This window comes from Anas platyrhynchos, chromosome 5 (assembly GCF_047663525.1).
Source record: "Anas platyrhynchos isolate ZD024472 breed Pekin duck chromosome 5, IASCAAS_PekinDuck_T2T, whole genome shotgun sequence".
Classification (NCBI taxonomy): Eukaryota; Metazoa; Chordata; class Aves; order Anseriformes; family Anatidae; genus Anas; species Anas platyrhynchos.
This window is the reverse complement of record NC_092591.1, coordinates 37,073,285-37,101,272: the sequence shown is the minus strand read 5'-3', so window position 1 is coordinate 37,101,272 and position 27,988 is coordinate 37,073,285. Positions and strand designations below refer to the sequence as shown.

Genomic DNA, 27,988 nt, shown 5'->3' with positions numbered 1-27,988 from the left:
TTTTTGTTTGCTCTATTTAGTCCCCCTCTCTCACAGAGATTCCGTCATGTTTGTGTACAAGAGAAAAGCAAGAGGGAGGTGGTCTTTGTATTTGTTTTAAGCACGTGCATGGCAGAAGCCAGAGTTCCCTGCTTTTTTTGTCCGGTGCGTCTTCCCTCTCTGTCAGCTTGGCAGTTTTGGCCACATTGACAGAGATCTCTGTCTAGTTTCATTGTGTACCATTTTGTGAGCTCCTCAGCACAGTTGCTGAGGCAATGCTGAGGTTGGGGATTTAAGAATGATGCTTCCAGAGTCTGATTTGGATGAAGACTGAGCTGCATCCAGCTGTTGGGGTTGGGTGTTTCTGAGCATCTCTAAACAGTCCTAAGTGTCTCACATTCAGCCCCTTGAAAATTCCTATATAATGTCAGTGGCCTAAGTGTTCCAGATCAACGCTGATGGATCTCTGGCACCAGCACTGCACAGGGCTCAGCCAGAAATTCCCATTTAGGTTCCTAAGTGGAAAAAAATATATCAAAAAACCCTATCCTATGACAGTTCTTATTTTTCTCTCTGGCAGACAGATATCTGTGGTCATACAGCTACTGCACTGAAGCGCCTCCATAGGGATGCTTTAGTACCTATTTGATGACTCTTTGCTTTAGTATCTACCTCAGTTTCTGCAAAAATACAAAGAGTCTGCCAGTGCTGGCAACTTGTTACACTCAGAGTGACGTGCTCCACTCCTGGAGAGTGAGTGACTAGATAAAGGTTCTTGTACTTATTTGAAATGGTGACTTAGCCAAGATAAGAGATGCTTTCTGTTGTAGCAGCTGTCCAGCAAAATCTCAGTAGACTTTGAAAGCACCTGCCACTTTACTTGGATGGTGCAGCAGCTGCCAGAGTGCCCACACAAGAGCAGTATTTCAGATTGCATGTGTCCTTGAGAGTGGAAATGCTCCTGCAGGACTGTGCCAAGAGATGCACTTTGGATGATGGCTTTTGCGTTCTCCCCAGAGCGCTGAGTCTGTGGGTGGATGAAAATGGGTAAGGGGGGGATGTAAGACATGAAAAGGAGTATGGAATAAACATGGAAAGCGATGAGGGCGTGCAGAAGCAAGGGAAAAGTGTCTTAGAAATTGCTATTACTGTGACTTGTGCTAGGGCAGTTCTCAGGCAGTGTAGCCCATGGCATCCTGCAAAGCCCGTGCAGCCTTTGAAACTTGCATGACCTGGTGCTTTGCTATGGATGGGCTGAGCCTGGGAGCTGCTGCTCTCCATCATATTCCCTGGGCAGTGGAAATGAGGGATGGCCCAAGATTCAGGCAAGCTGCCAGCAAAGCCCTCAGTTAGGCATCCATCTATTAATCTAATAGCGTCTCCAAGGAAGCAGGTCAGATCCCTGTGATTTACATTAAATAAAATCAAGCAGAAACTGCCTTGAGAATAAATGTTGGGAAATGCCCAGGTGAGCCGCTGAAGGCAAAGAGAATGGATGAGATCACTTCATATGACAGGACTCTCTTTTACTTGGCACTTCTGCAATTTACAGCCCAGGCTCCCTACAGCCCCTCATTTTCATCATCGCTCAGTGCCACATTGCTAGCATATGCCCTGTCGTTGCTGTGAAGTGCTGAGTGTAGGAGGGCGATGGCCTGGCCCACTGGAGTATCAGCAAGCAAAGCCTCAGCTGTCTGAGGTGGACAGCAGGCAAGCAGCTCTCTTTGCTGTACCCTTTAGACAAGAGAACTAAGGCCATCAGGCTGCTTAATGTGATACTAAGTGAAAGCCGAAGTTCCCCTCCCATGGCGATGCAGGAGAATAGTTAATTGGAGCTCTCTGTTGAAGCCAAGTAATTCATGCATGTGTGCCAAACGTTCTTTTGCCTCCCTTAAGCTGAGGACTGCCAGCTCCTTACCAAGATCCCGAAGGTCAAGTGTCTACGAAACACCCGTCGAGAAGGTGAGTGTGGAAACTTCGTAGGTGCAGAGTTTTAGTGGGCTTTCCCACATGGCCCTGTTTGCCTGCCAGCTGCATGTAAGTTGTTTCTTACCATTACTTTGGTTTTGTTTTTTGTTTTGTTTTGTTTTGTTTCAGTATAAGGGTTTGGTGTCCTAATGTTGGAGGTGTGTGGACAGATAACCTCTCTTATCAACTCTAAGGCTCTCATTTCATAGTTAAGTAATGACAAGTGGTATCCGGAGGCCCTGGCTAGAGCAAGGACATTTTAAGATCTTTGTGAATATAGGTGCAGATGGAAGTCCTGTCTTTTAAACGCAGAGTGCAAGATAATAATTCAGGAGATGCAAGATAACATTCAGGAGATGTGGGAAAGGAAAAAAACCAAACAATTATATTATCATAAACAAATACAATTAAGGAAAAAAATCTTATATATCTCATGTATGCATAAATGGTAACATTGACTTACCTGGCTGCTCTCTAGTTTGACTCAAATGTTCTGGCTGATTTCTAAAGCTGTCAGTGCACAGCAGGCCTGGAGCAAGGGTCTGAAATGAGAGACAGGAGTCGCTGTTCTATTCATGAAAGTCATCCCAGGTAGTGGGATGGTCTGTGAGAAAGTATGGAGATGTCTGAGAGCCAGACTGACACCTCTGATCATGGGTTGGAATAAAGGAGAAAAGGAAGCAGGTAAGAAGGAAAAAAGACAGCAAGAGAGTAGAGCTGGTTCCTGTTTAAGTGGTAAGAGAGGCAGTAGGGTGCTCTGAGGGGAGAGACACTGAGCAGGTGTGGCCCAGGCAGCAGCAAGGTATGTGTGGGAAGGGGACCCTCATCAAGGCAGGAACCAGATGAAAGTTCAGTGGCATGGACAGAAGTAGCAGATTAAGTCATTCTTTGTGTGCTGGGGGGGCTCACGTTGTGGTGTGGCCCTCAAGGGATGCCCTGCTGCTTTCTGCTCCTGACAGAGGTGTGATAGTGGACAATCGCCTGGTCTTCTCATGCTATGGCTACACAATTAGTTTATTTTCTGAAGGAGGCTCAGCTGTTTCCCTTCCTAACATTCTGGCTCCTCATCGCAGGGCTGATTCGCTCTCGGGTGCGAGGAGCTGAAGTGGCCACCGCCGACATCCTCACCTTCTTGGACAGTCACTGTGAAGTCAACAGCGAGTGGCTGCAGCCAATGCTTCAGAGAGTGAAAGAGGTGAGCACCATCTCCCAGTCTGGGCTAGCTGGGGCTGGGGCCTGCCTTGTGCTGATGAATCCTGTGCCCATGTGTGCCAGGAACAGTGTCAGCAAGCATAGAGCCTTCCCAGGTAGTCCTCTTTTCAGGCAGGCTGTTACAGAGGAAGGTACAGCCTGAGCTAGATGGGCAAGAGATCCCTGATGGCCTTCATACATGCTCCTGCCGATGTGGCAGGGCAGGAGGCGCTGAGTGACGGGAGCTTCCCAGCACGGAGGAGCTGCCAGTGAGTGCAGGGATGTCCTTTTGTTGGCTGGCTTTGGAAAGGTTTGTCATGAGTCTGGAAGACTGAAAACGAGACAGGAATATTAGCAACTGTCACCCTGATTGCACTGCTGACTTGTATCCATCTCTGGCTTACAGTGAAAGAAGGTGAAATTTCAGAGCCGATGACTTAAAAGATTCTGCTTCTTAGTCATGCTCAATAAATCCTCCACCTTGGAAGCCCATAAATATTTACTTTACTAATTCTGTTTAAGTCAAGCTACAGCAGCATGGTGTTCCTAAGCAGCAAGGACCTCACTGGTTTCCTCAGGGAAGGATCTAAGTTGCAAAAGCTTGGCTGCCGACTCCAGCCTTATTTAGTGAGCAGATTTCAAGTCAGCGTGTTGCACACCTACTTCATACGTTCCCGATGTGGGTCCTGGTTTGGATTTCAGTCTTGCCCTACCCAGTCCTAGTGCTGGCTGGTAGGAGCAGTAGCTGGAGCATCGGGCTCAGGCACTGCCAACGTACTCCCTGTGCAGCTGTCACAGCACTAAGGGGATATCCATGAACAATAGTCTCTTGCTTCCATGCTGGCCAGCCAGGCCACAGCAGGAGGAGCTATTTCAAGGCACAAAATGGAGGTTTGGTATGAACATTGTGGAGGCTGGTAGGTGCCAGATAACAAGATGATGTTTCTGGAATTGCCAGCTCTCTGTTTCATCATAGATTTCAGCTATCACAAGGCTGTCTTTAATGCCCTGTCTCATGAAGAAAACTTGTTATAATCTCAAGTTCCATTTACTAAAAGGATTGCAAAGTAAAACTGTAACTATCTATATCCCTTAAGGCCAGTAAAGTATCCCTTTAATATTACGATATATATATTTTTTTCATTTTGTGCTACAATCCTTAATTATGGAGCTTTGGTTCATAACACTTATTAGGGAGATGTTTTTTTAGTGGGTTGATTGTTTCTGGGCTGATGGCAATGAGTTAATTCAAGGATGGCTGAGCAGGAAGCATGCTGTCAATAGATAGCAAAAATGAGCACAAAACCTTAGGGACAGTGATTCACGTCCTGTGACTTGGGCAGAAAATAAAGAGCTGTTTCTTAGCAGCACTTCTGGGTATCGGGGTCCCACGCTTCATTCCCCATTTCCATGGTGCACACTTGGCTAATACCCACCATCTCCTTGTTTGGATGTTGTGGACATCCATCACTTGCCCAGCTGTCAGAACTATACTGGAGAAGCCAAACAAAAATTTGGATGTTACATGTGCAGCTTTGTGTTTTTTATGATCTCTGGCAGTTTTACCAGACCCTCAAGAATAGCCTGACTGTTTTTTCCCCCTTTCTCTATCTCCTTCAGGATTATACCCGAGTGGTGAGTCCAATCATTGATGTTATCAGCCTGGATAATTTTGCCTACCTGGCAGCATCAGCAGATCTGCGGGGAGGTGGGTATAACGAACGGCTTGTGTAAGCTTGGCCTGAGGGATGGTGCATGAAAAATAATTGTTGTTCTCTTCAGCTTTACAAGAAAATAGTGAGGCTCTTTCCTGATGGGTTCTCTGTCCTCCTTTTCCTGCAACTTGCTAAATCAGATCTTTTGCAGAGTTGAATTAAAGCCCAAATACTGTTTTTTGTTTTTTTTTTTTTCTTTTTCTTTTCTTGAGCTTACATCAGTGTCATTGTGTCTTGCAGTATCAGGGCTTAGTTAACTGGTTACATATATCACCATATCCTCTGGCCACTTTACCTCCTACCAGCAAGTGAACAGCAGGATTTTTAGGCTGTGGCACTCAGACTGAGCAGCCAGCCATGAAACACACTCCTTCTGTGCTCTATTTTTATGTTCATAAACCATGGAGGTGACTCTTTACAGGTTCCACTAAGGGAAGGAGGGTAATAGGAAAGATCGGTGAAAGCTACCCCTACAAACTCTTCGCTCTTCTTGTGCTACGTGTGGTCCTTGTAGCATCTTGGGCTGTTTCTGCATGATGCAATTTGCTCCCTGGGAGAGAGCCACTAGAATAAGGAATGGAAAATTAAACTCTAAATTAACACAAGTGTCCAGGCTTTGTTCCTATGTGGCTAACCTTAACAGTGGTATGGTGCTACTGACTGCTGCGCTCAGCTCTCCACCACAGGCCAACTGTAAGCAAATGGTAGGCTCAGAGGGGAAAATAGTTAAAATGATCTACAAGCCTTTGTTTCCACAGTGCGTCACATCCGACCCCACAAAGTGCTTAGATTAAAACCTCATAACTCTGGTACTCAGGGAAGTGTAAAACAAACTGGCCAAAATGCAGCAGCTCTAATTAGTACATCTCACACTGACAACACTCTCCTGAAAACGTAGAGTGGAACTGAGCAGAGACCTGTACTGCTAAGGGATGAGGACGCCAAGACAGTAAATTGTCAACTTCTTAGCTACATTAAGATAGACTCTTACTATTTTGGGTAGACAGAAAAGGGAGGTCAGGGAAGGAAAGTAGGGTAGCTTGTGACGTAAGGACAGAGGCTATTGCTAAAGCTAGTAGAAAATCAAGAACAAAACCTATTTGGTGTGTTTCTTTTTTTTCACAGGGTTTGACTGGAGCCTTCACTTTAAGTGGGAGCAGATTCCTATAGAGCAGAAGATGTCCCGAACAGACCCAACTCAGTCTATAAGGTCTGTGTGCAATCCTCTAAATGCCTTAATAAGCCTTCACCTTTATGTCAAGGAATTCCCTTTATGGCAAGCCTTCCCTTTAAGGGGATTGCCTTGCTGAGGACAAGATACCACAGTGTTCACTCAATAATGACAAAATCCCAGAATCATAGAATATCCTGAGTTGAAGAGACCCACAAAGATCATCAAGTCCAACTCCTGGCTCCCCACAGGACCACCCAAAAATCAGACCATATATCAGAGAGCAGTCTAAATGCTTCTTGCACTCTGGCATGCTTGCTGCCATGACCACTTCCCTGGGCAGCCTGGTCCAGTGGCTGACCACCCTCTTGATGAAGAACCTTTTCCTAACATTCAGTCTGAACCTCCCTTGATGCAGCTCCATGCCGTTCCCTTATCTTGCCCTCTAAAAATCATGCTAGTTCTAAAGAAATCTTGCAATGTATTGGTACACTAATCCTGAGAGTATTATTCTGTGAATATCATAAGAATAGTAATTATATACTGTCATAGGCTCGTAGTCCTGCTATCTTGCAAGTCACCTCTTCTTGTTCTATATGTTTGTTTTTGTGATCTCCCTCACTCAACACGCTAAATGCCTCAGGAATACCTTTTTTTTTTTAATTAATTCTGTCTTCCAGGTGGAATTAAGGAATTAAAGAATAAAGTAGCTAAACAGTCACCTTGGGAAGTGTAAAGCATAGCTGGGAATTGAATCTCACCTCGTAATTTGAGCACAGAATTAACCTCCTCTCCTAAATAAGTGTGTCCATGGACAAAACAGATTGTGTTGGCTGGAGCAGTTATTGCCAGCCTTTCTGCTGTGTACAGGGTTCTGAGGAATGTAGAGTGTGACAAATCCTGATATAAAAAGTCAGTGCTTCTCTGTATAGGTAGACAGCTCCCTGTTTGTAGCATAAAAGTATCATTCAATTCCTTTGTATAATTTGTGAGCCTCTGTTTTGCACTCAGGAAGCAGCCAGTTTACTGACAGCAGAGCAGTACATGCAGCAAAGCCCCTCACACCATGTCTAGCTGGTGAACACAGTTATCAGACAATACCCTTGTCATTCCTTCACACTGCACGTATTTGTGCAAGTACAAAGACAGCATTTTTCAAGTAGTGCTTGCAGCACCACGTGAAAAAGGAGGAGGATCTAGTGAGGGGCATCTCAGAAGACTCCTGTTCATGCCCCAGCTCTGCTACTTTCTTGTTTTGAAGAGATAGGATTTGTTGGGTCTGAACAAATTGTCTCTTCTCTAAAATGTAGATGGTGATGATGGTGGTGTTGCATTCACTTGTACTTGTGATAATTTAGTATGGGCTTGTATTTTCTTTTCCAGAACCCCTGTCATAGCAGGAGGCATCTTTGTGATTGACAAGTCCTGGTTTAACCACCTGGGAAAATACGACACTCAAATGGACATATGGGGAGGAGAGAATTTTGGTAAGCTTAGGGTGTTTTGGGTGAATGACACTAAAGAACCACTTCCCAGTGTTTGTTCACCTATCTGAACTCTTCTTGCAAGGGACTGATCTGCATGTGGATGTAAGGCTATGGACATGGTGAGGCAAACCCCATGTTGGTCAAAATTGTACCTGTTATCTTTGTGCAGAGTAAATGGAGGCTCTCTGAGGGCAGGGCTATCGCTGTCTTACATGCATATGCACTATTGTATTCTTATTATTGTATACTCTGCTACAAATAAGTAAAAAACCAAAAAAGTCCTGATATTTAAATTGTTGCTTGTTTTTGGAGAATACTCCTCCTGTCCTCCTTCACATGACAGTCTGTGTCAGCCCAACTCTGCAAGGGACAGTCACTCTGACATTCTCTTCCTATAACTGTCCTTCCTTTCTAGAGAAGTCTGAATTACTCTCCCAGCTTCATAACTCTGAAGGATGATTTTCCTAATAAAATAAGCCTCTTTGTAAGTGGAATTTGTGTATAAATACACTCAGAATGAAAACATTTTGAAGCAAAGTAGAGCATCATAAACATCGGAGCTATTCACATGCCCAGAATAGACTGTCCATTTAAGTGCAGTTACCTCAGAATGTGGTGCTGAAACCCATCTTTTTGTACCTAATGGTGGCACAGCTATTTCAGGGATCTCTCTTTCTCTGCCCCTGTGAAGGGATGCTGCACTGTCACTGGGGATTAGTGACAAAAGGAAGAAAGACATTGAAAAGACATTCAGGGAGACCTCAAGTATTTGGGGCATTCATTTAGAAATGACGTAGGTGGAGCAGACGTGACAAAAGTTTTCCTCTGTTCTTCAGTCAAATTGATTTTTCTCTTGCTTACACTGGCAAAAAACATATTCTGTTTCTACAGCTTCCATAAATATCACAGATTTGTAAATAAATCTCTTTAAAGAAGAATTTATATGGTGTTTCCTAGCACCTGAAGGGCCAATTAGGAAGAATGAAATAGAAGAAACTTTTGTTTCTCTGAACACAGCTGGGAGAGGTGCCATTTTCTGAAATGCTGTCTGAAACCTATAAATGATATTTTTGTCTGCTAACAGAATATCAAGTACCAATTTTTAAAAACAAAATACCAATAATGACTGCTTATGCTCTCAGTTTGCTGAGGTCTTGCTTCAATTCTGTGATATTCATGATATTAAAAAGAGTTGTTCAACTAGCAGTGCCAGTAATGTCTGCTAAGTGTTGTAGGCAGATATAAATAACAGGGAGCATTTACCTAGGCATGAGGATGCCTTTTCCTGTGTCCCTCAGACTCCTCTGCACAGCCAAACTCAGCTCCTTGCTGTCACTAGCCCTGCTCCAGCTGCAGTCAGCCATTTAGCCATCATGCCAGCCTCTCAGCTGCAGCTGTGTAAACCCCAAAGATAGTGAAAGAATATTTATTTAGGCTTTTCATTGTCTGCTGCTGCCCGCCTGGGATCCTAGCATGGTTGTTTGGTGTGTATGTCGGTAGCTGATGCTAAGCAGAGCTCTCTGCCACAAGTGGCAGTAAATTACCTGCACAGCCACAGCCCTTCGTGCCTATACAGATGATAAAACCTCCACAGAACTGCTTCATTCTCCTCCTTCAAACTGCTCTTGTACAGCCTGACAGTGGCTGGGCCAGGCTGTGTGGGATTGGGCCAGAAGTGCGGGGCTTGCCAGTTCTGCCTTGTGCAGTTCCTTGTACATTTGTCTCCCATCACTTGTCTCTTACTCTGCACCTTGACTCTTCTCTTCAGAAGTCAAGGCTAAATGCACAATGCTCTGTATAACGGGGCCTGTCCCTGAGATGCATTGCCACAGCACCAGTGTGATGATAGCAATGGGAAAATATTTTAAAAACAAGACAACTTTTCTTCTCTAAAGCTAACATTTGTTCAGCTCGTTGGCATAATATGAGGCAATGATTCAATCGGTGGCTTCTACATTCAGCCTGTTGCTGTTGCATAGCAGAAGGGTAGAAACCAACCTGTATTTGACAACAAAAAGTATTCATTTTCCTTGAAAAAGTATTTAGAGTGGTAAATTTATACTCTGAAAAAAATGTTTTCCATACTTAATTGAAAATTAAATTCTCTGATCAAGGAAAAATGTTGATAATATTCCGAAACACTTTTTACTGCAAGTCACAATTTTGAAGGGAAAGGAACTGGTTGGATAAGGTCACCATTTGTGGGTGAGCTGAGAGAGTAGCTCTGACTAATCTGTGTGGGTGAGAATGGCCACAAAGGCCATTTTTAGGTGTTTTTTTTTGTTTTGTTTTTGTTTTTTTTGAAACTTCTTTTCCACAAGAAAACAGAGTAAGAGAGTGTATTTTAAGAGCTGGACAAGCCCTGTGCACACAGCAGGTAAACAGGAGTGTTCTGGTAGTGATTACCAGCTGCCAGAGTATTCTTCCAGCTGGATGTGAGCTGGTAAAAACTTTTTTTTTTTTTTTCCACTGCATGGGGAAAAGCCACAGTGATTATATCATTTAAAATGTATATGGACTAGGCCAGGTTCTGGAAAGCATATAGCAAAAAAATCTCATATGCTTTTCATCAAAGGATGCGTGGAAGACCTTAATAAGTTATGCTTGATCTCCATTTTCCTTTCTGTGCCAAAACCTGCATCCTCTCATCCCTTTTCTAAAGAATTCTGTCATCTGCAAACCTGGTCATGCAAAGTCTGTCTGTGTGCCTAAGATATGAATATGGCATGAGGATTCCTCTCTTGAGAAATGGACATTGCTTTAAGTTAAACCTACTAGATTGAGAATTTTGTTTTTGTTATAGGCCAGAGCAAATCAGAACCTCATTTCAGGAGAGCAAATGCCAGCTGGACACAACACCAGACAGAAACTCATGTCTTGACCCTTTTATTTTTATTTATTTATTTATTTATTTATTGGAGCTCTTCTTTTATTTGAAGCTGAAACTCCCTGTTGAAAAGAGACTAAAAACAATAAGCTGTAGGAAAGGGTCAGGGAGAGACTAGAGTTAGTAAGAAATACCACAAAATGCAGTCCACTTATTTAGTAGCTAGATTAAATACCTCTCATAAATACCACTATTCACCCACCCAACCAAGTGAGAAACACACTACACAATTTAAACAACCTTTCCCAGGAGCTGGAGAGGAAAGCTATGGAGAAAGATAAAGAGCAAAAGGATGTTAGTGTGTGTGCATGCTTTGAAACAGCCATTAGAGCTGGATGCATCATTTCTTTTTTATTTTCTAAACATCAGAGCTCCATAATTCGGGCATTACTGGAGGGAGATCCCAAGAGAGTAATTTTTTTGAAGTAATCAGTCTACACAATCTGAAGCCCTTTTGTAAGGACTTGATCAGAAATCCCAACCAACTACCCAGCTAATTTTCCTTTTCCCTCTTACTTCTTCTCTTCTCACCGCCACATGAAACACAAGCAGAAAACCCCTCCGGTGTGGCAGTGATTAAACCTGTGAGGACAGACCCATAAGCCTGAGCGAGGTCATATCTCTTCTGTGATGCAAATAAGTGCCTGCACATCAAAGCCCCATGTTCTTCTAATCCTTTAAGAAAATGTTGAATTTAGCTTCAGGACCAGCTGAATTTCTTCAGGAAACGGGGCTCTCTCCATATATTTATAATCACACTATTAGGCTGATTTCTGCTCCCTGTAGCTCCCCCAGCAGGGGCAACAGGTGACAAACTGCAAACCAGTCATCCTCTTTCTATTTTATTTTTTTGACATAGTGAAGCAGAACAAGAGCGATGAAGCACCTTAAGGTGTATAACAGGTTGATGCAGGATATACTGCCATTCCTGGAGGCTTGAGAGAGGCCAGCGGCAAAAGAAGAGGGGCTCCTTGGCTTGTGGTACTTGCTCTGCAGGGAGTGAGTGTTCTGGGCCCCAGGTTAGGGAAATGTGTTTGCCTGTAAATATACCAATCTCCTCAGCTATGCTATTATCACACTGCATGATGTAAAGGGGACAACTGCAGATCATGTCCAAGCAGTGTTGGAGGTATTCTGCTTTCAGGTGGTACCTCAGGTGATGTAGCTGGAGGTATGGGGGAGAGGACTTGGCCTCACTTCCTATGCCCTCATATTGTTCTCTTCTTTCTCCCTTGTCTCCCAGATCCCTTCTCTTCCTCACATGATTTGCTTTACACAGTGAATTCTTTTTTTCCTTCCATCCGTGTGCTGGGTGGGAGAGTTAGAGAAGTCCAAAACAAGATCGGCGTGGGGGTGATCTCAGCCACTAGGATCTGCTTAAATGGGAAGTTATCTCAGGATATACCAGAGAGGAACAGGACTAGAGAAGGTTAAGGGAGTCTCTGAGCCATGTGGGTTGCATCCATTTTAATGAAGGGAGGAGAGTTTTTTCATTCTCGCCCTGGCATCACTTTTCCTGTTTTTGCTGTTGCTGGAAATACACCTAGAGCAGAGAGGCAAGGATTTGAGGTTGCTCTTCTCGGAAATGCTGATGGCCTGGCTGCATCTGTGTAACTCTTGGGGTTTTCTTCCAGAGCTCTCTTTCCGAGTGTGGATGTGTGGTGGCAGCTTGGAGATTGTGCCCTGCAGTCGAGTGGGACATGTGTTCAGGAAGCGCCATCCCTATGACTTCCCCGAGGGCAACGCGCTGACGTACATCAAGTAGGTGCTCAGGAGTTCCTGGTAACAGACAGATCACCTTGATGTCGAGCATGTCTAAATAAGCCTGAACTCTTTGTTGTTTTTCTGCCTGGTGACAGAGAACAGCTTGCAGTTGAGCATCTGTTCTCAAGGGTAGGATGGGTTGCTGTTGTCTATGCACAAAACCTGTTCCCTTCTCTGTTTGTGTTCCTGCAGCTTGTTTTTCCTCGCTTTGCAGTGGAGGTGGGGAGCAGTGCCCCAGGGAGAGACCGTGACCATTTGTGGATGCTGCCCTAAGACATGTGCTAGGCACAAAGCTAGTCCTGCTTTCTGTGGGAGGGTTGCACTAGGTGGTACCCAGGGATGCTTTCTGAGCTGATTTATTCCGTAGTATTATTCTAACGTGGGGAAAGGGAGCAGGGTGATACCAACAGTCGGTCCAGTTACCTCTGCAGAGGGAGCATATTTGAAAGAAATCATGCTGAATTGGCTGATTATTTTTTTCTTTTTAACTCCTGAACTGTAGCATCCATGCAAGACTTTGTAGAGTTAATACATTCAGTCTAAATCTGACCATACTGCTCACTTTGTTTCATGTTTGGGACTGTTCCCCACTCCCTCCGGGCAGGCTGGCAACCCTGTGCTTGTTCACCTGGAGAGCAGGTTCTCCAGCAGCACTCAGCAAAGCGTTTCCTTGTCCCCATGCAGGAACACCAAGCGCACGGCAGAGGTGTGGATGGACGAATACAAGCAGTACTACTACGAAGCCCGGCCGTCAGCCATTGGCAAGTCATTTGGGAGGTAAGCTGCTCCACGAGCACAGGAGGAGAGCTCTGGTAAGCTGCTTGCTAGCAAGAAATAGTTATGGGATCTTCTCCGGAACTTAGTGTGGGAAAGAGAAACAGAGGTGTTCTGAATGGCTGGCTTGCCGGGAGGGTTGGAACTCAAGTGTCTGGCTAACGAGGTTTGCTTCTAATTCACTTTATTTTTCCCTCAGTAACCCTGCATAAATCATTTGTTAATGGAAGGCCAAAGGGATCTATAATGAAATTAAAATGCCAGACTTTTTAAGTGGATAAGAATATTTTCTAATACAGCATGCAGCTGCTCTGGAAATGGGAGCTATGCAGCTACTGGAGCTTGATCCAGAGCTCCTGTGCAGACGCAGAACTGAGGGCCAAGCACAGCTAGCTGGCACATGGGGGAGGTTGCTACCTGGTGCACTCCTCTTTGCTGATGAGTGAGTGTTTTGCCTGGTTTATAGGTCAGGAAAGAACATGGCCAATAGTGAGACGTTACACTCCTCTTCTTTCCCAAAAGAAGAAATAATTATGTTTTCTAAGGTCTGCAATCCAACTTCAGCCTACAGCTGCTGTCATGTCCCCTTACCTCTAGCACACACATATCTGAGCATAAACATTTTCTAGGCCTTTTCAGGAGCTGATAGTTGTACAAGTTTTGTGGTATGCTGCTACAAGGGTAAAAAAGCTAGGCTGAAAAGCTTTCTTGGTCCTACAGTAGCCTTACTGTGCTGTATCATTTAGCACTGTAGAATCTGGGTTCTGGCATCTTTCTGAACTGAAGAAAGTGCAAGAATTGCTCTCCAAAGGCATTTGTTTCTTCCTTTTCTATTTCCCCCCTCTTGTCTCTCCATTCTTCTTCACCTCTGGTAGTGCTCTGAACCCAGCAACAATTAGGTGGGAGAACGAGTGAGGGGGGGAAAATTCATACAGTCTCCACCAAACCTCTTGATTGCTCCCCTTCCTCCTGTTCACTATCTTACCTACAACAACCTGCCTGTGTTTCCAGTGTTGCAGAACGAGTGGAGCAGCGCCGCAAGCTGAACTGTAAATCCTTCCAGTGGTATCTGGAGAACGTCTATCCCGAGCTCAAGTGAGTCAATTCTCAGCTTGTAAAAATCTCTGATCAGGGAGGTGGGTCCCAGTGAGAAGCTGAGCTGTGGCAGCAGCAAGCAAAAAAGAAAACAAACAGGCTTATGCTTGGAAAAGGTTTTCCTCTGGTCCTCTGGTGAGAAAGCTTCAGTGATTTCCTGGCTTGTACCATTACAACTCTGAGAAAGGTTTGTTGCTTCTGCCTCTGGGAGCCCTCTGTTCTGCCCCGTACAGCTGTTTCAGGCTTGGTCTCTGCCTGTTGGATGTTATTCCGGGAGGTAGCTGGGCCAAGTAGAGCTGGGCTGCCTCAGTGCAGAGGTGCAGGTGTTTCAGAGAAAATCCTGGTGAATTCCAAACCCAGCTGTGTCTGTGTCTTCTACTGCCCTGGGTCAGGCTGTGGTAGTGTTCTGGCTCTGCTCTGCTGGGAGGTAGCATGGACCACTCCAGAGTTGTGTTGTTAGCACTTGCTAGTCAACACACCTTCACATCCTAGTCAGCAAAGGCTGTAACTAACATGCATTGAGACTAAAACATCTAGTTGTAGTCTGGCTTTGACGGATCTTTCCTGTATTGCTACCAAAGAGGCAGTGAATACTGCCACTGGGCGGAAGAGTGTGAAAAAGGTGGAGGCAGATGCAAGATAGGTGTGGATACAGCTTTTTACTGGCAATGATCTCTTTCAGAGGAGGCATCACACTGAACTACTTTCTGAAGAGCCTTCTGAAACAAGTGTACTGGTCCTCTGATCAGGTTTTCCCTTGACTTTTGCCTGCTCCAGACATTTTCAGCATATAGTATGATATCTTGCATTTTCTGTCAAATACAGGGTGCTGTGTTTCATGCAGGGGCCAGTTATGCTCTTATAAATCTGTAAAAGTGCTTTGGACTTTTCTGTGTATGAAGTGCCTTACAATTGTTGTTTTGTTTCAAGGGTTCCTGAAAAGGAGTTAATTCCAGGGATAATTAGACAAGGAGGAAATTGCCTGGAGTCTTGGGCACAGGATACCACTGGAAGTATGTTGGCTGGCATGGGAAACTGTAAAGGGACAGTGAACAATCCACCTGTCACTCAGGTAAGGTGGGCTTCAGCTTGATGCTTTGCTCCTGCCTCTGCCCTTTTAATTACCAGTGGCCCTGGTGGGTTTGTACGGATGTGAATGAAGGAAAAATTTGACCCTGTTAATGGTATTAGCAGTAAGCAGGAAAAGAAGCTGTGCCCATCTCAGAGCTCCATTGGCTTAACAGACCCAACAGTCAGGAACAGGGTAGGAAGGATTTCATCACTTGGAAGCAACAGGTAACACCTGAATGCTCAGAGGTGTGATTATCTGTGCAGTAAACTCTTGACCAGGGTTTGAATCCTGTGGCTATCACCACTTGGGCCATCACTTGGGTGTGCTCCAGCCTGTGTGGCTATGACTTTTCCATGAGAACCAGTCCAGGGGTGTACCTGGCTAGTACCCAGGCATGTGGGGTAAGAGAGTTCCTCAGGGTCAGAAATGTTCCTTGCTCCACCCCTTCAGCTGTAGCTGCGGATGGCTTGAATTGTGCTGTGTTACAGATGTGTTTCAGTATAATGCCCAAGTACAGTTTAAGTAGCCAAGACCTCAGCTGCAGTAGTTGGGTGCAGCTTCTCTGACTGCAGTGGAGCTGTGCTGGTTTGCACCAGCTGAGGATGTGCACTCCATCTCTTCTTTTGGTAGTCAAAGCAGCAGAGAAGCAGCTTGAGAAAGTTAAGGGTTGCTGCAGGATATTTTATGCCAGAAAATACACAATCACATCTGTTAACTCTTGGAAACCAGTTTTCAGACAGCTTTCGACATGCCATTAAATCTGACTCGTTGCTTCTTGTCATTACCATTCAAAGTGTCTGAAACTTACCGTTTTGTGTTTCTTCCTTGGGGAAAGTAATAATAATAGTTGATTGGGTTAATAGGCATCCATCTAGTGAGAGGAAGGAAAAATGAAGTAGTTTGTGCTTTATGTGTACTGGTGAAATTTATTAACCCATGGATATGTTTGCATGTGTTTTGCTTCATTTGACAGCCTGTACTCCTGGTTACCTGTTACAGAACATGTTGGTTATGTAAAATATGCAGAGGCAGTTGCACATCTTGTAAATCGGGGTTGGTGGCCTCCCTGCTTTGTAGGCCAGACTGTAAATCTGCAGAGTATGGAGTTGCAAGGGATCCAAGGTTAATCAGGCAGCTCAGAAGGTCAGGGGAGTCAGCTGCAGCTTTTGCAATAGTCATGATGCACCAAGCCTGATCAAGTGAAGACTGCTTCCATAGTTTTCCCAGGGAGTCATTGAAGAAAATATCCAGGTTTTTGAAATGTACACTGGTAAAAACTTTCTCCCTCATCTTGTCAGCATTATGATCGTAACAGAACCTTTCTTTTTCTTTCTTATGCCAAAGGAGTGGGTATTCAGTGACCCTCTAATTAGACAACAAGACAAGTGTCTTTCCATTACCTCCTTCTCTACTGGCTCTCAAATCGCACTGGAAGCCTGCAATCAAAAAGATGGCAGACAGGTAACTGCACCTATATTAATCCCTTTGTTGTCACATAGAGGTGTTCGTACATCAGTGCAGCTTATGGGAATGAACACAGTACTATCAAAGTGTGTAAAAGTCCCTTCCACCTCCACATCTCCCTCTGGTGCATTTCATAAGCACAGATGTATGAGATTGCCTATGACCAGAGAGAGAGGGTGAGGGTATATGCTCTGCCTGGGCCCTTGGCACTGTAGTTAGCTCCAGCCCAGTCACACCACCATGTCACTCCATGGAAACACTGATGTTCAGCAAAGTTGGTTCACAGATGAAGAACAGCATCAGTGAGGAGTAGGTAAGCAGCAAATACTTTGAGATACTTGAGAGAAGGGCAATGCATGCTATCATTTGTTTGCTTATTTAATAGAACAGTTCAGTTGGAAGGGACCATCAAAGATCAAGTCCAACTGTCTGACCACTTTAGGGCTAACTAAAAGTTAAAATGTATTATTGAGAAGCTAAAAGTTAAAACACAGTAAGTTACTGAGGGCCTTTTCCAAATGCCTCTTGAACACTGATAGGCATGGGCACCAACCAGCTTGCTAGGAAGCCTATTCCAGTGATTGACCACCCTCACAGTAAAAGCATTTTTCCTAATTTAGAAGTGAGAACTGTGTTCTTTGTGCTGTCTTTGGACATGTTAACAGGCCTTTAAAACTGAGTGTGCGCAACTCATTTGAGAAATACTGACTGGCATAAAGCACCATATGTTCTGTCCAAACTACTCCCTGAGGAGAAATACACAGCAGCAGTATTGGCTTTGCAATGCTCCTGACAAAATGCAGCTCTGTGACTGTCATGCAGTTTCCAAGACGCGTGTCCCTGATCTGTCAGGACACTGAAGTCATTTTGCCTTACAACACAAGGTGAGAGATAGTGTCTGAGATGGCCACAGTGCTCCTGCAGATACATTATTTGTTTTTTGTTTTGTTTTGTTTTGTTTTGTTATCAGAACTGGTAAAAACATAACATGTGACAACACAGCAGTGGCAGACAGTGAATGCACAGGACTTACTTCATCCCTAGTTCCCGTGCTTCCCTCTACACCAAGAGAAAACAATTTTCCTGTCATCTAGAGCTGTGCTGGCTCTGTTGTGTTTTCCTTTCATCTATTGTTTTGGTAGCCCAAAAACAGGAGATGGCTCAGCTTGCTACCAGTCCTCAGCATCATCCTTTTTTGTCAGTACTTTTTAATGCCATATGAATTTCTGAATTAGGTTCTTCCTGAAAGAAAGCACTGAATTCCAGTCTTGCCCATGTGTTGAATGCCTGTGTAGACTTTCCTCTGGAGGTTTGGTTAATGCAGAAACGTCTTGAAGAGTTGTCACCATGAATACGTTGGGAAAACTCTTAGTTCAGCTTAGCATTGCAAAGATATCCCAGGTGGGCTGTGCTCGCCTGCTCCTTTTTCCTGTTGGTAATCACTCAGCCTCTTGCTGTGTAATTAGGTCACTTAGCTTCCCCTTAGGTGCCTTGCAGCATTTTCCTCCCTGGCAGCAGAGAGGACTCTAGCAGCTGCCAAAATCAGCTCTTTCCCCACCTCCTGTGTCATGGAAGGACAAGGGTCCCCTGGAGGGGGGTGGAGTACAGGCTCTATTAGCCAGAAGAGAGATTAATCCACACTAACACATGCAGGTTCATTCTGCTGCTGGAGTAGGATTTATTGAGCCTTGATGTGCTGATTATATACAGGATCATTATAAAGACATGCATGTACACTTAAGGATGTGAGCTGTTGTTTTCCATTACCTTATGTGAACAAATTGCACTTAGATCAAGGACTTGAGCTAACAGATGATTTGGCCAACTGACCGTGAGCAGGGATTTTGTTTAAGCATTTCAAAAAACTAGAGACTGATCTGAATCTCAGCTGCCATTCCAAACCCTCTTGTGGTGGTGGAGATGAAGTAGCAGAACTGCATTTGAATTTTTAATCTAATTTGGGTTGAAATGCTCTGAAATTTTGGGGTTGCTTTGGAAGCCCCAAATTCCCTTTTCAGATTTCTGCTTAGAAAGCCAGTTCCACATGCAGTGCTCAAGTTTGTTGTGTTCTTGGGGAATGTTGTTACGGTATCTTCCTTCCATAAATACATTGTGCTTTAAATAGTTGGAAGTCAGTTGTCTTTGCGAACTGGCCCATTCTCTTTCCTCTGCCTCACTTCTAGAAGGACCACATGCATCTAATGCAATGTGTTGTCTGTTCACTTTGGGAACTGATTCTTTCTTTGCCAAATCCTATCTGAAGTGAGAAGCGAACCTAACAGCTTATATGGGGTCATCTGGGTTAGCAAGGCAGGATTCTGGCAACAAAGAGACAAGAAAGAGACGGAGTCTTGTTCTTCATAAGCAGACAGCTTGCAAATCCCCCTGCCTAGGATGTTACCCCAGCCCAGCTCCCAATACTTACAAAGGTGAATTTCAAGGTGACAACCACTGCTGTGGAAACTTTAACATATTCCCTCAGTTTGCCCTACAGGATGCCTCTCTCCCCGTGGGCGTGAGGTGTTGGGAGGGATTGCTGCCTATTCAAATTACACATGGGTGTAGCCACTCCTCAGTTCCAGCAGGCTTCTCAGAAAGCCAATGAGGCTGAGTGGGAATGGAGGAAGGGAGTTGAACTACCTCAGAGAAGTGGAAGTGGCAAGCAAGAGCCTTGAGAGGAAAAGGGCAAGCCTGGCAATGTGCAACACGTGTTATCCTGCGAGGAGATGGTGGCATGAAAGTCCAGATCTGACCATCTCTAGTGTCATTGTCATCAGAGGTCTGTGGTGGAAGGCATTTGGACTTTCCTGGATCTAGACTTTGTGTCTATGGCTGAGTGATTTCAAAAGCACAAAAAAGCGATGGGTTGATTGTTTGGTGTCAGCAGAGCAGATTAGTTCACAACAGCACCATATAGCTACTAAAGCTGCTTTCTGCTTTCAAACATGCTGAATCTGTGCTCGCGCTACACAGCTGTTGTGTGTTAAGCCTGTCCACAGGGAAGAGAACTTTGTTGTTGTTTTTGACTGCAAACAACAGTCTCATGTCCATCTGACGTGTTTGTAATACTCTAGCAGAGGCTTTAAAGTCTTATGAGCAGTATATGTAGGGTATTACCTCAAAATAACTCTGGAACCTTGCAAGCAGGATACTAGACAATGCTCCGAATGTAGATGACTTTTGACTCTGTCAGACTTCTCCCTTGGGCTGAAAGAAACCAGGAACAAAACCTATTTGGCACCATGATCCTTGTTGATCATTCAGCAGCAACAGCCAGCACTGCTAGAACAAGACCAGCCAAGAGCTATTGTGCATAATCAGAACTAGATTTCAAAGCAGATGGATGTCATCCATAATGTTATTTGGAGAATAGCATTTTACTTGAATGCACAATAAATTCTTGCCTTTAGCTTTTGTTTTGGCTCTGACTGTTGGTGGGAGTGGCATTGTAATTTCTATTATAGTGAGGACAAATAGGAGGCAAAGTGAGAGTCAGACACTAAAACAAGCGAATGAAAATGAGAAACATTGGCACAGTATCTCCCAAGAGAACAAGAAGCATACTGAGAAACCTTATTAAATGGCCATATTTCATTAAAATGTGCTCAAGGAACGTGACCCCAGCCTGAAAATGAGGACATCACGCTTTCTTGGGAGACAAACAGTATTTGAAGTCCTATGTGCTTTGGACATGATTTGGAATTTTTCCCACCTTACTTCTCAGTGTCTTGTATTACATGAAATGCAGACGAATGCAACTTTGCACAGACTTTCAGAAAAGAGGAGTGAAGACCTGTGTGTTCTGGAAGCACCTGACTCAGCATCTTCCTGATAGTAAGCGGGTAAAATGCTCCTTGCAATATGCTAGAGGTTGAAAGCAATTTTCAGGAGACAAGAGTCGCTCTCAGTTCTGATTCTTCATTTTACAAATTTAAAACTAAAATTTAAAATTTAAGAGTTCAAAGGGAGACAGTATTTACTGGATGCTGACGTTAGCTTTTCTATCACACTCTCTCTGCTCATATGTTTAAAAATGAGGGTTTGTCATCTTCAGCACCAGCTTTGGGTTGCCCATGGCTCTGCAAATACATTCAATTACAACTTGCAGCATCCTTGTCTATTCCAGTTATCAGTTCTCCATACATCTCTGTCTGAGGCGTCTCAGCCCTAATCAGCAACATCTGCTCTTCCCAGCTGCGTTTCCTAATCCTGGCCAGCTCTACCAGATTTCCAGGGTTACAAGGCTATTGTCTGGAATTTGAAATAAACCCTGGACTGATCGGATTGCTGTGGGTTAAAAGAAGACTTTTGATTATCCTGAGAAATTACAGTACTGTAAACACTTTCCAGCTCTTGTATATATTGTGCTGTTTCTCACTGACTGGTTAGATGAGAACTAGCTGTTTCAGATTTTCCTCTTAGTAATTTCACATGGAGTGCTTCTACCCAACCACCTCAAAGTACTTTACAATGATAGTTAATAGAGAGAGAGCTTTACTAAAAAGTGGGGAAATTTTTGGTTGACATTTGGGGAAGAGGTTCAAGCAGAGAGTGGGATAGTATTTCAAAGAAAATATTGCTTCTTGTTTCCATCTCCACTTCATACCTGCTGCGACCAGTAAACTGTATTAGCTACATTTGCACTAAGGAAAAATTTCAAGTCAAAATTTTTCACACTGTGGCAATGCTTAAATCTTCAAAAAGCTGCCCTTGGCCCAAGTACAGGCTGATCAAAACTGTCTGTGAGTAAGAAAGAAGGCTCCCTGTAAAGTTCGGCTGTATGCAGGAATTATCTGATCTGTTAGTACTTTTTTTTTTAATTATTCTAAAGATGGCAATCACTGCTGCAAATTACAACTTAGCTGTCCAGGTTCCCCTTGTGGTCTTTGGAGGAAGCTGGGCCCTCCCAAAAGGTGTTTGTACTTCAGACCCCTCTGTTAACGTGTCACTAGGGGACTAGTTTAGGATAAGGTGCCCAGCCCTGAGATGGCTGAAGGTGGGAGCATTTTATCTTCTATTTCCACCCATTCCTATAGCCCTTCCTCCTGAAAGGTCTGAAATATGGTTTGTCCTTGCAGGGTTAGCTATTGGGCTGTCCCTGGCTATCCTGTGGTCTGGCAGCCAGGCAGTGGGCTTTTGCGAAAGGTTCAGGTGAAGTCAGAGGATCTCATCAGGTATGTTGTGGAGGACAGCAGAACACACTTTCTGGCCAGAATGAGTAGAATCCATCACTTTGAAAATACCACTTATGTGAAATGAGGGAGCCCTACTTTAGCTTGGGCTGTCAGTGTGCTTTATAACAGCTCCATGCATGCATAACCAACCAACCAGCTAACTGTCACCTTCTCAGTGTTCCTCCCAGTTTCCCCATCCTTCTTATCCAGTCTGTTGAATGGAGGGACACAGAGTGACTCTGGGTCTGGGCCTTCCGGTGGTGCCATTCACTGAGATTGATTTGGTGTAGTTCATTAGCAGCAGAGAATGTGCTCTGGTGAGTGTTTGCTGGTGTCTTGCTGTGTCTGTTGCTGTAGACTCTTACTGCAGACAGCACAGTGGGTGCCTGCTCAGCATGGAGAGATCACAGAAGCAGGTCTCTGATCTGGAGGAATAACAGGAGAGAGCCTCCCGGTAGTGCCAGGTTTCTCCTGAGCAGCTGGAAGAAAGAAGAAAAAAATGTCTCTTGGTAAAATGACAGAGGCAGGGACAAGGGTGGAGGGCAAGGAAGAGTTTCCTACATGGAAGCTGGGTGTCAGAGTAGGGCAAGAGGCTCTTCACAAAGCTATCTGTGACCTTGGGAAACAGTGAGGGAGGGGGGGTCATTGCTCAGAGATCACACCAGATAGACACAGTGTGCTGCTTTCTGGTATTAACTTCTTCTTCAGCTCTTTGCAGGGAAACTTCTGCCAGATGAGAGCCAGATGGCTCCAGGACCCATGTAGACACTGGGATGCAGCAGCTGGTGAGGGTGTTGCAGGCTCCTCTGTGTGCACAGACTGTGTTGGATCTTCCACTGCATCATTGCTACATTCCTCTTTCTGCTTGCCTGTTAAAACCAGCTTCTTCCTGCTGTTACAAACAGTTTGCCTCTAGCAGTGTCCCATCAGTCAGGGTTAGCAGCCAGAGCACAGTGATTCTCCCCCTGGAGTAACGTCTTGAAGGACTATGTGATGTAGGAGTGACATTACTCCAGGCTTTGCGACTGCCCAGCCCTCCAAGAAGCATAACCAGCACACAGGTTTGGAGGAGAGCTGCCAGCAGTATGTGAACATAACTGATTGCCTTAAAACACACAGCATGTGGCAGTCTAAGCTGTTTGCTGCGTTACTTAACCAAGAATTAAAATATTGGTAGGTTTTGACATTGCTTGGATATCACAGGATTTTTTTACTCCAGTTTGCATGCATTTCTGCAACAGACTTGAGGTCCATCAGTGCTGCCAAGCTGTTTCTTCTTCCTCATCAGTCACATGGGTTAGCCAAAACATCCTCCTCATATCCCTACACTGCTGACCGACTGAGTCATCTGCGACTGAGTGGGGAAAAAACCCAGGAGCCTGGCGCACTCAGTCCAATCACCTGCTGGTCCCAGCTGTGCCCCGCTGGAGGGAAATGGCACAGCACCACCTGGGAGATCCCAAATTGATAGACTCATTTCTGTTTTATTTTCTCGGGGCTATTAGCAGGGATGGAAGGTACTGCCTTTTCCCAGCAGTATTTGCAATTCAAGATTAGGAGATATGTTTTCATACCTGAACAGCAGCACAAATAAATAGGACCTTCAGGAAAACGGGGTTGCATGTGGGGTCTTGTGCATATGCTTTGGTGGGAGTAGACCCAGAGGACAGCACTGCAGAAAGCAGAGTGATGTGTGCTGAGCAGCTGTGAGATGTACACTTACAGACTGAAATGTTGGTAGAGCAGATGAGATTAAGAAGAACCAGCTTAGGAAGATGCAGAGATATGAAGAGCTTTCAGTGTAGTGCTGATAAAAGTCTTGACTTGATGAGAGGAGAGATGAGGACATGAAAGAGAGAGATACAATCTAGGCAAAGAGCAAGAAGTGTGGTTTTTGTGTTCTGTGGATGGTTTGCTTCCTGTGCTGGGAGAGCTTTTTGAGGATTGGAAAGAAACCATAGAAGGGTTTCAGGTTTTGAAAGGTATCTGGGTGTGCAGAGATACAGAGCAAATGTAATTTCCTACATTCCTACAGAATGGTAGGGAAATTCTGGATATAATATGCTTTTGAAAATGCTGGTGGTTGATGATTTTGTGTTGCTTGCCTTCTGGATACTTCTGAATATCTAACCCTATAAACCAGCTAAACTCAAGCTCCAGATATCATTAACACAGGAAACCAGTGCTTTGGAGAAGCTGCCAATACCCAGATTTCCCAGTTTCCCCAGTTGTTGAGGTTTACAACAGGTTTATGCTCAGCCTTTCTCCTCCTGCTTGAAGGCATGGTTACCTGGTGAAGTGGCAGTAACAGCGTGTTTCTTCTCTCCTCACAGAAGTGGAAGATGAAAGGCAGTTTCATTCAACACTTCGTCAGTGGTCTCTGTCTGGAAAACCAGGCTGGGAGAGTGGTGACCAACCCGTGCCAAGCAGATGTACCTGGCCAACAGTGGGAGCTGCTACAAGCAACATGATGGTAGCACAGAGATCTCCTTGTTTCTTTGTGCATGAGACTTTGGGAACAGAGAGGGATCGGGATGGGAGGAATGGCTTTGTATGTCTGACCCTAAATGTTTTCATTGTGTCCATCAGCAAGCCACCATTTCAGCTGAACACTTGGTGTTTTTGAGCTTTCCGGAGAATAAGCTGTGGGTGAGAGAAGGATGAGGAGTTGTTGAAATCAGCCTGTCTGTTGTCTTAATTCTCCTTTGTAGCTGATGTCTGCACAGCAGCACACAGGGAGGGGAGAGCACCTAGCCTGATACTCAAAATGGTCAGAACTGCCTTGCAGCTCTCCCCCTATCCATTCCTTTCTCTGCATCCAGAGTCTGTGACCTTCAGTCCAACACTTTGGACAATGCTCATACAAACGTCGGTAGCTCTTTGTCTTCCCTGGCTTTTCACTTTAACATCGTGCATCATCGTGCATGTGTGTGCTGGTGTGTCGCAGCGAGGACTGGCCAGAAGAGGAGCCATCGCAATGAGTGGAGGGGCTGGGGAGAGATGAGCAGGCCCTGAGTGCAGGTTTGTAACCTCATTGTGGTAGGCCCACATCTTCCTCTGCCTCACAGCCAAATGGGCTGAGGCTGGGAAGTAGGGCACAATGCTGATGAGATCTGGAAAAGGGCCCTGTCTCTTTTAGCAGCGTAACCTGGGATTTTTTCAGGAACTATTCCCTGCTGAATTCCTGCTTCCAGTTTTCTACAGGTGGAAAGCCAGCCCCATCTCCACGAGTAACGCAGTCTGCAGGCAGCCCAGCTGTACCTGGGTTCAGGGTACAGTGCTCCTCTGGAGCTGCCCTTGATGCTTAGCAAATGGGGCTGGTGCTCGGGGATTCCAGACAAGCGGGGGCCGTTCCCCAGCTGCTCTTTCTGGTGCTGTCAGATGCTGCCCACTGCACCCTGTATGAAAGGCAAAGTGTAGCCCTTGTGAACATATCCCAGCGTGACAAGCCACCCAACCCCTCTGTCTAGCTGGTCTTTCCCCTCTCTCTAAAAGAGGAGGTGAAAAGGCCTGGCGCTGCTCTACTTGCGAGGCCCAGCTCTCCTCCCAGGGTCACCTGGTGGGGGTTGGCTGGTGGAGCTGAAACTGCTCTGAACTGACACTGCCACAGAATAGGTCTGCCTGGGAGCTTTCCTCTGTATGCTGGAAATACTGAGGACAGATGGTGTTTCTAGCTGACGTCCCCTTCTTGCTCCCAGTTACCAGTCAGCTGTAGCTGAGTTTGTGTTTTCAGACTTGCCAGGGGAAGCCTACCAATTTAAACAAGCAAACAGAAGTCTCCACAACATCACCTTGGAGCATGGTTTTGTAAACCAACCCTCCTCTCCAACAGCCTGGCAGGGGAACCATATGGTGGGGCTACCTTCAGAAGACATTTGCTCATCTGGGTCCTTTCTAATTTGGTATAAAAGAAACACAGGGGGATCATTTGGGTTCTGAACAATGGCAGCTTTTGATCATGTTTGTAACCCTTTTTAATTCTTTCTTCTACCTTGTTATTACTCCGATTTGTTGACAAAAGAACAGATACTGTTCTTCATATGTACGTTTGCATGTGCTCGGAAATGCTTGTGTGAGAACTGGAAGATTTTTTTTTCCTGTTCTCAGTTTTTCTTTTATTTAAAAAATTAAATATCAGTGAGGTGGCAGGAGCTCTTTTCTCGTTTCCCCCTATATTTGACGTCAGCTCACCATCTTGACAAATGGTGATGAATGACCTTGCCTGCACAGTGAAGACTCAGGAGGCAGTTCCCTCTGGCCCCAGGTGTGCAGCATGGTACAGCTGCACTTCTCTGTGGGAACAGAGGTACCGACTCTGCAGAGACTTCTCTTTCCCTGTAGAAATGCTTTGAGCCTGGACCACTGAGGCTGAAAGAACTGAAATTGGAAGAAAATAGCCTAGGAAAGGAAAGACGACAGGGCAGATAGGACCCATCTCAGGGAGAGATGCCATCCCACTGACAACTGCATTTTTAAACAAGCATATGCAGGAGATGCTACTTACAGAAAAGCATTATTAGGCAGTAGAAGACGTGAATGGTCAACTTCTCAGACAGCTGGCTTGAAAAAAGTTAATTCAAAGACAATGAAAGGCCACTGAGCAGGTACTGTATGTAAGCTCTGCATACAATGAAGTGTTAAAGGATTATTTATTTTCATCAAAATGTATCCTAAGTGACCCATCTGAGCTTCCCCCATTTCACTTTCCGGCATCTCACGGGTTGCAGCTAACAGCATGTTCGCTCCTCCACCAGGTACTGCTTCCTTCCTTCTTGCTCCCACTGTGTGTGTGCAGCTTTCTTGCAGTTCCTTCTTCATAACCCCACTGGGACTAGGACCCCGCTCCTCTACAAACAATCCTCCTGACTGCTGCAGGCCACAGGAACCCTGCTTGTATAGCCTCCAAGCGCTGGGCCAGCCCTGGTTCAAAGGGTTCTCGTTAGCATGCTGGCTACTGCCCTGGACTTTGTGCTTGGCTCCAATGTTAGAGGTTCCTGATGAGTCCCAGAGCAGCGGTACCTGGACTCGCTGTGCTGATTTGTGCCTCTCTTACCACTGGTCACCGCCTGGCAGAGTGTGAGCTCGCAGCCATCCGGGGCTGTGAGCTGGAGCAGCCTGAGCGCTCTTCTTCAAGTGCTCTGGCCTGGGGGAGAAAAGGGAGTGGGTGGGCAGATGCTAGATGTCAATAACTTAAATTGCCCCTGGAGTTAGGGGCTGCCAGAACCCTAAATATACCTGGCTTTGGACGTGTTATCCTGAGGTCCCCTGCCAGCTGCTGTACTCCCCTGTCAGCCAAAGCACAGCTCACAGGGCCTCTCCCACATCGCCTTCTGGAAGTTAATGGACTTCAGCAATTGCTGAAAAGCCGATGCGTTACAAAAAGCTGCTTTTAAGTGTGGACAAACTAATCTTCTCAGAATAAACGAAGGCTTGGCCAAACTCCTTACTGGCGTGCTTTCTACTTCCCTTGCACCAAAGGGAGGAGGAGGGATGTCATCTCTGTTTTCTTTCGGCAAGGTCCAGCGGTGCCATGCTTTGGAACAGGACTCCAGTGGGGTTTTTGAAAGAAAACTGACTGAGCCCTCAGATTTGGTTGATTTGTTTCTTCAGCAGTCAGAATAAGCAGCCGCTCACCTTTGTTTTCCTGTTTACTTTAAACAGACCTCTAGACTGTGAAGACGGAGCATTTGCATTGGTAATACCCTTTAAGAAAGCTGTTATTGTGTCAGATCATGCAATGTAATTTCATGTGCTATGAACCAATGGGGGTTTATTTAAGAGGAACTGAAACTACTGTTGTACAGAAATCAATTTCAAAAGGTTTATTTTCCCCACTCAGTTGTAAGTTGCACTTTGCCAGATGTAATTTATGTGGAACCCAGATTTGTTTTCCCTTTTCTTGAAGAAAGCATGTGCCAGAATCTCTCTAATGCCTGGAATAAAATCCACTTTGAAACAAGTGCTTCAGCCTGTTCTTATTCCCCTTTGCTTCCCATTGGAAAAGAGCCTCCCTCCTCTTCTGCCTGGTCCCTGCCTCTGTTTCTCCCTAGGTTTGTGTCCCCCCAGTTCATTGCGTGGATTCCTGGGGTGTTTGTAGAGGGGCTCTGCAGGAGCTGGCTCAGAGATTTCCAGGTTACGGTGGCGCATCAGTTGAAAATGACTGAAGAAGCTCTCCTCAACTGGCTGAGCAGGAGAGTATCCTTCCTGGCAAAAGCTAAGAGCAGTTATGGGCTGGCTTTTACATGCT

The 27,988-nt window shown here is 45.1% G+C and overlaps 1 protein-coding gene across 2 annotated transcripts in view; it reads left to right on the top strand.

Moving 5' to 3' along the window:
* GALNT16 (polypeptide N-acetylgalactosaminyltransferase 16) overlaps positions 1-27,701 on the top strand; it is a 63,944-nt gene extending 36,243 nt beyond the window's left edge. The window contains exons 5-16 of one of the 2 annotated variants that reach the window (XM_027458348.3): positions 1,876-1,941; positions 3,021-3,142; positions 4,759-4,846; positions 5,979-6,063; positions 7,408-7,511; positions 12,033-12,159; positions 12,847-12,939; positions 13,948-14,031; positions 14,962-15,103; positions 16,448-16,564; positions 24,075-24,214; positions 26,496-27,701. In XM_027458348.3, coding sequence (XP_027314149.1) covers positions 1,876-1,941; positions 3,021-3,142; positions 4,759-4,846; positions 5,979-6,063; positions 7,408-7,511; positions 12,033-12,159; positions 12,847-12,939; positions 13,948-14,031; positions 14,962-15,103; positions 16,448-16,564; positions 24,075-24,212 — 1,166 coding nt within the window. In that variant the 3' untranslated portion in view covers positions 24,213-24,214; positions 26,496-27,701. Of the gene's footprint in view, positions 1-1,875; positions 1,942-3,020; positions 3,143-4,758; positions 4,847-5,978; positions 6,064-7,407; positions 7,512-12,032; positions 12,160-12,846; positions 12,940-13,947; positions 14,032-14,961; positions 15,104-16,447; positions 16,565-24,074 lie in introns of both variants that reach the window. The other variant, XM_027458347.3, reaches the window with a different exon arrangement.
* Positions 27,702-27,988: the final 287 nt, after the last annotated feature.